Raw genomic sequence first — 10609 nt, forward strand, 5'->3', positions numbered from 1 at the left:
CTTGTTTTTCGAAGATAAGTTTTTTATCCAAGTTGAATTGGATTATCAATTCATGTCTTTGATCCTGAAGATAGTTTTTGGATGAAATAAGGAAAGGATGATCCAACTGGAAGCTTATGTAAGTATTTGATTAGTTCTACTCTTGTTGATTTTAATCATTTCTCTTTTATGTAGCCTAAGATTCGAGGAAAGATCTTTTTGAGGAGGGTCAGAAAGATGCATGCATACAAGCTTGAGTTTTTCATGTGGGCTAATTGATCCTACCAACTTAAGGATTGAATTTAATGATTTTTCAAAAGTTTATCTCAAGGAGTTTGGAGTAACTGTATGAGAAGAATGAAGAAAAAAAAACTAGGCTTGGAAAAAAAAGACAAGACGATCCGGGCCGAACTTGATCCCCGATTTCTCTTCCAATTCAGTGAAGAAGCGGAATGTAGCCCCGTTGTGTTTCAAAATCAGGGCAACATTAGAAAACCAATGTTCAGTTACAAGTTTAGCGCCAATGGTTCAAAATTCTGGTAAGTTCCTTTTTTCACTTCCAATATGGCTGTAATGCAAGGGATGATTTAAGAAATTTAGTTTGTATGAATTTTTCATGGTATTCGTAGATTACTTTGTTTAACATTTCTGAAATAGTTATAAACACCATATCCTTCCCACTAGATTTTATGGTCAAGAAGAGAGGATGGATGACAACATTATCAGGAGAAAAAAGAAAGGCGAGGAAGAAGGGATGGATTATAATGATATATGATCTCTCAAGCTCACCTATTGCAGCTGCCTCAATGATCACTCCATTTGTACCTTCCCCTAGTTCAGACCGTGTTTCTCGATTGAACCTTGGTGCATGGCTAATACTCCACCCCAATGGCTTCTCCGTCAACATCTGGAAACCATCAAGTCATCTTGAGACATGGAGAGAACGAGGTCCAATTGATGGCTTAGGCTACAAGTTTGAACTTGTTGCTAGTCAGCATGGAAGTAATAATGGAATCCCCATTGCTGAAGCTTCAATTAGTGTGAAAAAGGGTGACTAATTTTGTATAGATAAGGGAGTATTAAAGTCACCTGTGAAGGGATTCGTTAAGGGGTCGAGTGTTGAAGGTGAAGGAAAAGTTAGCAAGCCGGTGGTACAAGTAGGGATCCATCATGTAACATGTATGCCTGATGATGCACTGTTTATTGCACTTTCAACTGCCATTGATCTTAGCATGGTTACTTCATGTAAACTTAGGAAAGAGCTTTGCCATGATGAAGAGGATCCTTCTTCTTGAAACTCCTAATTCATAGCAAATTTCTCCCTTGTGCTGTCGTGATTTTATTTGTAGATTGGGCTTTTGTTAACACAAAATATAAAGGGAACATATCTTTTGTTGTTAGGTTCATACCTTAGAGATTGAAATCTCATAGATAAAATGAATTCAATTGTTTCAATTCATTGTTATACTTTCATTCTTGCTTTTATCATCATACGCTATTGGGTTTTGCAGTAGACCTATCCATGGGCCGGGTCACCTGGCCTTGCTCGAAGGCCCGCTCGAAAAGTGGGAGGATTTGGATAAAAATATAGGCCTAAAAAATGAGCTTGGGCAAAAAAATAAGACCCGTTTAGAAAATGGGCCGGGCTTCGGGTAAGACTTTTTTAGCCTGAGCCCAGCTCAAATATGCAAAAAAAAAAAAATGTTGTTTTTATTATTATTATTTTTACTGTTTTGTTATTATTTTCTTGTTGTTTTTTTCACTATTTTGCTACTATTTCACTATTATGTTGTTATTGTTTGGATATTGTATAACTCTTGTTTTATTGTTAATTCATCTTAGTGTTATTTAAGTATACATACTATTTTTTAATTTATTTTCAATTTGTTGGGAAATATTTATTTAAATATTTTTAGTATTTTTGACGTATTATATATTTTTTAGAAAAATTATATAAAAAATTAATACGGTCAAGCCGGGCCGGACCCGTGTTTTAGTATTTTTATCTGGGTAGAGCTTGGGAAAAATTTTAAACCCATTTTTTGGGCCGAGCTCAACCTTAACAAACGATTTTAAAATATTAGTTAGATCCAACCCAGCCTATGAACCCCTCAACTCCAATATAGTACCTTGGGTAAACAATATATAAGCAATTATGGGGAATATATTACTGTAATTATTCACTTCATGATTAGTTTATGTTGCCTTCTTACAAGTCTAACATGTATTAGCTGATGTATGGTATTTTGGAGTTTGAATTAGGGTTGGTGGGTTTTGTTTTGTTTTAGGACAAATCATTTTTAGTTTAGCCCTGAAGTTGATATTTAATGTTGGTTACAACAAGAAAAAGACATGGTGGGCTAAGAAAGTGCCACGTTAATTACGTAAAATAATTTAAAAAATAGGAAAAATTTCCAAGTATAGAAAAAACAGAGAAATTCAAAAAAAAAATATTGGATTTTTAAAAAAAATAAAGCTGAATCTTTATTAATTCTGAGGCCAAAAAAATCAAAACGATCTTACAAGTTACAACTTCTTAAAAAATAATTCAAAATAGAATAAGCAAAAAATAATCAACAAATGATACTATCAAGAACCAGTCATTGAGCTAAGTTCCCTCCCCTTCCATCGGCCAACATGTCTGTTTTAGAAATCAGGATCCCCTTTTGACGATAATACTCCTCATCCCGTTGATCCACTTCCAGTTACCTTTTTCCTCCTTACCATTTTCTCCTGGATTTTTTAATATTATAAAATTCTTAAAAATTATAAAATGATATTTTTAAAAATTACATAAATTTTAAAAAATCCTGAAAAAAAAATCAGATCAAATGAATTTGAAAAATATTTTTTTAACTTTTATATTCATATTTTATTATGAGAAAATATTTGGTACATTGTCAATGTAGTTTTTAAACTTTATAAACAGGATTAGAGAGTTGACATGTGTCCTATAAGATTATACTTAAATATTTAAAAAAAATTACATGACAATTTTTTAAAACCACTTGTGGAATAAAAACAGTAAACTGCCAGTACATCAAATAGTAACCCTTTTTATTATTATCAAAATACGTGTATGAAAAGTTATTGTTTAGAATACATTTTTAAAAGAGTACCTCGACACCCACAATTAAATTTTGTGTGGATGTCAATACTGCTAAGTTTTCCGTGCTCCATCCAAGTAATCATTATAATATGATTATAGAACCTCAACATCTTTGTGTATTCTCTTGCGATTTGACTTTGCGGCTATATAAATATAGATCTCGCTTACAACAAAATCATTCCTCAATTAATGGATGCTAGTTTCTATCACCCTAGTTGGGAAAGTTAATTTCCCTATTGTCATTCGTGTCTACTCCAATTGAATAATGGAGACTTGAGATTTGTGCATTTAATCTCTAATGTGCCAAAGCAAAAATAACACTAAAAGATGCAGTGTTGTTGATAGGGTTTCCAGTGGAACCGGAAGATCTAAAAGCAATCTAGGACAAGTCATGTATAAATCATTAAGAGGAGGTACTAGCCAAAATACGGGAAGGTTTATACAAAAGTACGAAGCTCGAAAAAAGAGATCAAACAAAATTTTGAGTTCTATTTGAGCCCAGCCTTGAGTAGAATTCTTTTGACCTAGCTCGAGTGTCGCTCAATTCTATATATATTAATTATTTATATAGTGGCATTGCTGACAAAGCTTCTCGTGGATGGGCATCCTGCAATTGGAAAGTCTAAAAGCAATTTAGTACAAGTTGTTTATAAAGCATTAAAAGTAGGGGCTGAGAAAATTTAGACAAAAGATAAAACTTAAAAAATGAGATTTTATTTTTTATTCAAGTCAAATCTTTTGGATATAACTGGAGCTCATCTCAATTGTTTATATATTAATTAATTATATTTATTTTGGAAAATGATAATTGAAAGGTAAAAATAAGCAAGAAAAATTATTTATTGTGTGAGCAATTGGGAAAGTAGAATGAAATGGGAGACGTTTGGGTAAAAATAATTCAATTCATATTATAGATAAATTGAGATATTTAATTTGGTTATCATAATTTATGAAACCAATATATTATTATTTATTAATTGAGATTTATTCTTACCAAATTGGTACTCGAGATTTCAATAACCTATCTTTTTTAGAAGCCTATCCATGGGATTCTCTTTTGTTAAACTATAATCACATAAATATGATACATTCATAAATTTTGATACAAACTATCAATTAAGATTTTAAATTGAAAAAGTATAGGATTGAATTTTTAACTTTGAAAGTATTTGGACTAAGTTCTAAATTTTATACAAGTATAGGGACTAATAGCATATTTTAACCTTATCATAAATACAAATTCTAAACAATCATTGGAAAATAAAGGGTTAATCTGAACTTGTCCATAACTACTTAGTTGGTACTTTCGCACTAACACCATTAGTTTATATTGATGTGGCGTTAATGGTCAATCTGATGGTGACATAGATCAAAGTTCATTCTTATTGTGAAAAAAATATTTTTTTTATTAATTTATATATATTTTAAAGTTCTTTCATCAACGAATTAGTTATGAGTGCTATGTGAGTATAAATTATAAATTAACGGTATTAATACATAGATACAAATTTAGGTGATCGAGAATACAAATTCAAATATCAGTAAGTCTAAAAAAAATTGAATTACTAATTATGCAATGTTGGACAAACTCATGTGGAAACTATTAACCCAAAAATGAATGGTTAAAATGTGAAGAGAACCCACAGTTTTCACAATAAATTATAGGAACTTTTTGTCACAATCAATAAGCCACTGCTTGGGAGAGGTAAGGAAAAAAAAAAAAAAAAACACTCTCCCTCCTCAAATATTGAATTCAACTTCCAATGGCGTCTCAGCCCCTAACCTTCCTATTCCTACTCCTCCTCACCGCCTCCGTTCTCGAATCTTCGACTTCTTTTGAACCCAATATCCGCCTCCCGACAACGGCAACGATCGTTCCTCGATCCGACATTGATGACGACCTTTACTGTGCCAGCTGGCAGTTAGCCGTCGAGACCAATAACGCAGGAAGTTGGGCCGCAATCCCCTCCCGATGCGTTCCCTTCGTCAGAGATTATATGACCGGTCAACGCTACGCTTCCGACTGCGAGGTCGTCGCTAATTACTCCCTCGCTTACGCTTCCACCGTCAAGATCGCATCCGACGGCAAAGACGCCTGGGTCTTCGACGTCGACGAGACTTTGTTGACCAATTTACCCTACTATCGAGATCACGGGTTCGGGTATGTACGTCAACCCTGTCCTCGTTTTTTTTTAACACCATGAATCGGATAAGATTCGAATGAATGCGCTTTCTTTGCTTTTGGTAGGATTAATGGTATAGAAAAAAACACACACCCAGATTTGTCTTGGCTTGGAAGGTTAGATGGCCATTCTTGGTCAACCATAAATGAGGAAACCAATCGCAAATTTTTAACATTAAAAAATGCTAGAGTCCCTATCGGATGCATGATATGCTCTCTTCTTCTTGGCAAGATAACTTTTGATATGATTATGAATCAGGCGATCATTAAGTTATGATTATTAAGGTAACCTCAACCGTTTTCCTATTAAAATTTGATATTTGAGGAAGGAAATTGACAATTATTGTATTCTATGCTTTTTCTTGAATATAATGACTAAATTTAGTGGTTTAAAAAGTGATTTTGCTACTTAATATCCTTTGATATTATTTAAAATTAGTTAAGACTTAAAGATTATATAATATGTTATTTATACTTATGCATTTATATTGAATACCCTTTTTGGCAATTTCGTTCTCTCATGATTTTCAATGCATTGGTTTGAAATAGGAACTTTATATGGGGTTTTACTTATGCTAGAATTTCCTTATTGTAACGTCAGTATTGTAAACTAAACAATTATTAATTTGTTCATGATAAAACAAAACAAAACAAAAACCTTGGTTTGAAAGATTTTGGGTAACATTTGCCGAAAATGAAAATTTGACATCCAAGGTAACCTTTTTGCCTATTGGCAATTGTCATGTTATAGATGATTAAACTGTGTTGGGTGCTTTTGAAAATGATTTCATCCGACTTGGTTGTGTTTTGGCATTGGAGAAAGAATGTGAATATACTATGATCCTAGTTACTAGTTTTGAATGTGCATATGGCTTGTGCAAAGTTCAGTGTAGGGAATCAAAGGATTCCTTTTTTCTTTTTTGTGAAGAAAGGGTTTGGAGTTGTATTGTTAATAACATTTGACACTTCATTGTGCAAAAACACGAGCACGGCGAATCATGTTTAAAGGAATTGCTTAATCTGTTTACTTTGTCCTGAATTTTTATGCTTGTGTTCATTTGTTGAAGTTGCTTAGCTATCTTGTGATGAATGTAGATCAGAAATTTTTAACGAGAGCTGTTGGGATGAATGGGTGGCAGAAGCCAAGGCCCCAGCTATACCATCGAGTTTGAAATTGTATAATGGGTTGAAGCAGATGAGGTTCAAAATATTTGTGCTTACCGGCCGGAGCGAACATCAGAGGAATGACACCAGAAAAAATCTTGAGTTAGCTGGGTATACTGGCTGGGAAGGGCTTATCTTGAGGTCTGTCTAGTTTTCAAGCAAGCAGTTCCTGTTTTGGTTCTTTTTTAATGGAAAACTACGTAGGACTAGTTTTTAATTAAACAAAATTACTTGAAAAATGGGTGATGGAATTTTTGGTTATGGTACAGGGGAGCCTCAGATGGAGGGACGCCGGCGACCATATTCAAATCAGAGAGGAGATCAGTTCTGGTAAATGAAGGTTACAGGATTCATGGGAATTCTGGAGATCAATGGAGTGACTTGCTGGGTTTTGCAGTGGCTAAACGTTCCTTTAAGCTGCCAAATCCAATGTATTACATTGCCTAAACAAGCAATCCTTTTGTTGTAATTCTTCACTTCTAGCATGCAAATTTCATGACTAGTTTATCTTAAACAAGTGATTTTTTTAAATTTCTTTTATTTTCTGAGAATCTTGGATGGCTTACAAGTCTAAGCGGGCCTTGCAGATCTATGGATTTTGCCTGTCCTGAAAATCTTTTCAAATCATCTTCGTCAAAACAAGAAAATGGAAAAAAATGGAAGCATGATGCCGCTACACCAGAAAACAATAATCTTAAACCAGAATAAACGTTGAATTGCTGAATGAAAAATGGAATTAGTGTTTGAATGCACGCAAAACATTGCTTTGGGTTTTAACATTTTAAAATCCGTCCATGCAAGAATGGGAGAATTGACAACCATATGGCCAACCTGTTATACTAAAAAACTAGTAACTTCTTACTCTGTAAGGAGATGAGATCATGGAGATGTTGAGGTTACATTAACCTCCAAGTTCCCAAGCAATGCCCCACAAACCAGAGGCCGTGCAGAAGGAATTCTCAAACAACTCAACCCCCCACCAGGGATCACCAAGCACTCTGGTTGTGGTCTCTGCATGTCTCTCCCGGGTAAGCAATTCAACGAGAAATCAAACCCTCCCTTCCTAAACGACAACTTTGAACATTCCTGGCTAAACCCAGAGAAGAAATTGTATGCTACACTCAAATTCATAAGGCTCCCTAAAGAACAAACCAAATCGGGGAGTACCCCAGATAGTTTATTGTGTGCCAAATTCAGAACCTCAATGTCACTCAGGCAAGATACCGTGTCTGGCAAATGACCCATCAGTGAGTTGTGGCTCACATCGAAAACTTGCATCTCTGAGAACAGTCCAATTCCTTGTGGAATGCAGCCTGTTAACTGGTTGTTAAACAGTAAAATCTCCTTCAACTTGGAACTGGCTATGCCAAAACTAGCTGGGATGTTCCCACTGAATATGTTGTTAGCCAAGTTGATCACAGAAGCTGGGGAATTACCCAGATTTTGAGGAAGTTCACCGTCAAACTGGTTGTTGTTGAGGAAGATGGCATCAAGTCTTTTGTTGAATAGGTCTTCAGGGACTGGTCCTGAGAAGCTGTTGAACCTAAGGTCTAAGTAAACGAGATTGGGAATGTATAAAGTAACTGCAGGGAAAGGTCCTGAGAAACGATTGTTACTAATGTCCAACTCTTGAAGTGACGAAAGGTCTTTGAAAGTATCGGGAACGGTGCCTGAGAACCTGTTGCTGTTAAGGTGGAGGATTGAAATATCAGTGAGGACTGAGAGTTCCTTAACCAGAGAGCCTTGCAGATTGGCATGGTTGAGATCTATGCCTGCAACAAATGGTCCAGGGCCTGCACAAAATACCCCTTTATAAGAACACACATCTGAGCCAACCCAAGTCTTCAAAATCCCCAATGGGTCATCTGTGATTGCAGATTTCCATGCTTGTAGAGCAGTGTAAGCAGTGGTGAGCTTTGACACTGAAGGGCTTGATGGAGTTGGGCCGTTGTTGATTCCTCCACCAATCCAAACACCTGCACCGCCACCACCAGCATTGCCGATATTAATGCCAACACCACCACCTCCCACAGTGATAGCTGCTTGTGTCGGAATTATCTGCCAAAGTATAAAAGCAAGGAGCCAGAACATCCCCATTTTTTCCCCCTATGTTGAAGACCGTAAGATGCTTATTGTGATGGGGTTAGTTTGCTTGTAATGTCGTGCAAATGAGGCTGTGTTGCATTGAAGAGAGTGCATGGTGGGGTTTATTTCTCTTGAATGCTTTCTTTATTTTTTTTTATGTGTGGTTGGTTGGTTATAGGGTTGGACCTATTGTATTGTACGAGTAACTTTTTCCCTGTGCAGAAGTTGACTTGAGAGACTAATGTTGCAGAAAAGGGTGGCTGTTGCTGCGCTGAGCTCATGAATATGATGAGTTGCTTAGCCAACATCCATGGCCATGCCTATAGTGTAAGACAGGCCAGAGCGTTCTACAGGCTTAACGCCATCAATAAATTATGCAAAACAGATAGAACCAATTTTGGTCATCATTTTCAGGTTTGGGCTCAATCCAACCAGCACACACGACCGGATTCATATGTAAAATAGTTCACATGCAATGGTCCCTTCCGTGTGTGATGACTGATGAGTGGGAGTGTGGTTCACAAACATTTATCCAAAGAAAAAAAAATTAGAGAATTCCATGTGAATCTGAATGACTAAAGCAAAATGCATGCACCATTTGTTTCCATTTCGTATGGCTAGCTTACATTCAAATCTCAAATAACCAAAAAGGGAAAAACAAAACACTATTTATTGAAATGTTGGTAATAACAACAGCGGCGGATCTGGACGGTTTTGGAAAGTTAATTAAATTTTGGGTCAGTTAATTAGTAAAAATTTTTTGTCGCCCAATTATTAAAAATTACAAAATAGTCGTCCAATTATTAATATTGTTTTGAGTCATCCAACTATTCAATTTTACTTTTTCTGGTTACTAGCAGACCGATAGTAGCAACTTTTAAAATTGGCATATAGTAACTTTAACTTTTAATATTTATGCATTTTGTCAATTTAGCATTGATTCTAAAAAATTCCAACCCTCAACGCTTACACATTGTGTAACTTGTTCCTTTTTGTAGTTTTACTTTTTTTTTGTGATCATTTTACCTAAAAAGCTAAAAAAAACATACAGATTTATCATCTCAATTTGATTGAAAATATACAAAAAAATAGAATCACCCAAAAAATTCAAGATAATAATTTTCATCTTTTCTCATTCTTTTAATATTAACTATTAATGTCATAAAAAACCAAAATTGAAAAAAAAAAAAACTAAATTACACAATGTGTAAACGTTGAGGGTTAACTTTTTTTAGAATCAAGACTAAACTGACATAATTTATAAATGTTGAGGGTTAAAGTTGCTATTATACCAATTTTAAAAGTTGCCACTATTAGCCAACTAGGGTGTAAATGAGACACTGGTACTCGCAAGTTATTTGGGTAATTATTGAGCCGCCGAGCTCAAGCAACTCAAGCTATCGGTCAAGCCAAATTCGAGCTTAGTAATACTTGACTCGAACAACTCACGAATTTTATCGAACTTTTCATATTTTTACATTATTGAATTAATTATTGAGTCGAATACAAGCTTAAAAACATATGTTCTATCGAGCTTTGAATTTTGAGTCAAGCTCAAGTTTGAGCTTAGTAGTATTCTGGCTCGGCTCGACTTGATTCGGTTAGACCCCTATAGTCAACTTATGACTAAAAAAGATAAAATTGAATATGTAACTCTTCGTAATTGAGCCATCAAAAAGGAAATGTACTATTTTACAAGTATGGGTAAAATAAAAGGGGGTAGCTTAGATTACCATCCAGTCCTGAATACCAATAAGGTGGCAGCAATTTGTTTGAAACACATTTACTCAAGTCGCCTGGATTTGAAATAATGGGTGGTTGCCTGTTGGTGGAAAGCGGTTAATTGGAGTTACGGTGGGTGCAAGTAGCATTTAGGTCATTGCTGAGGATTACTAATCTAATCATTCACATTTAATGCCTTATTTAAAGTTGAAGGAAAGATGATATGGATTATTGTTTCTGGAATAGAAGAGGTTGGGCTTGAATGCATTGTTGTTCCATGGCTGGCATAGTTTAATCATTAATAAAAGCAAAAGGCAGTTGGGTTTGGTATAGAAACAACAAAATTACTGGAGTGGGCCACTTAGCTT

General features: G+C 35.1%; 2 protein-coding genes and 1 pseudogene across 2 annotated transcripts; 2 read left to right on the forward strand and 1 right to left on the reverse strand.

Moving 5' to 3' along the window:
- The first annotated feature begins 336 nt into the window (after positions 1 to 336).
- On the forward strand, positions 337 to 1274 carry LOC105771756 (uncharacterized; annotated as a pseudogene).
- Positions 1275 to 4776: 3502 nt separating this feature from the next.
- Positions 4777 to 6965, forward strand: LOC105773796 (acid phosphatase 1). The gene is made up of 3 exons (XM_012595921.2): positions 4777 to 5249; positions 6366 to 6575; positions 6704 to 6965. The coding sequence occupies exons 1-3, from the start codon at positions 4852 to 4854 to the stop codon at positions 6879 to 6881; spliced, it is 786 nt and encodes a 261-aa protein (XP_012451375.1). The 5' UTR covers positions 4777 to 4851; the 3' UTR covers positions 6882 to 6965.
- LOC105773795 (leucine-rich repeat extensin-like protein 4) lies at positions 6966 to 8659 on the reverse strand. Its single transcript, XM_052632851.1, has one exon. It carries the CDS (start codon positions 8529 to 8531, stop codon positions 7314 to 7316), a length of 1218 nt encoding a protein of 405 aa, XP_052488811.1. The 5' UTR covers positions 8532 to 8659; the 3' UTR covers positions 6966 to 7313.
- Positions 8660 to 10609: the final 1950 nt, after the last annotated feature.

Source organism: Gossypium raimondii, chromosome 6, assembly GCF_025698545.1.
Source record: "Gossypium raimondii isolate GPD5lz chromosome 6, ASM2569854v1, whole genome shotgun sequence".
Classification (NCBI taxonomy): Eukaryota; Viridiplantae; Streptophyta; class Magnoliopsida; order Malvales; family Malvaceae; genus Gossypium; species Gossypium raimondii.

Excerpts from the sequence above, each read along its gene's own strand:
- LOC105773796 (XM_012595921.2), top strand. The coding sequence starts at position 4,852 with ATGGCGTCTCAGCCCCTAACCTTCCTATTCCTACTCCTCCTCACCGCC. Across the intron at positions 5,250-6,365 it reads TATCGAGATCACGGGTTCGG|ATCAGAAATTTTTAACGAGA; the intron begins GTATGTACGTCA and ends TGATGAATGTAG. Across the intron at positions 6,576-6,703 it reads TGGGAAGGGCTTATCTTGAG|GGGAGCCTCAGATGGAGGGA; the intron begins GTCTGTCTAGTT and ends GTTATGGTACAG.
- LOC105773795 (XM_052632851.1), bottom strand. The coding sequence starts at position 8,531 with ATGGGGATGTTCTGGCTCCTTGCTTTTATACTTTGGCAGATAATTCCG.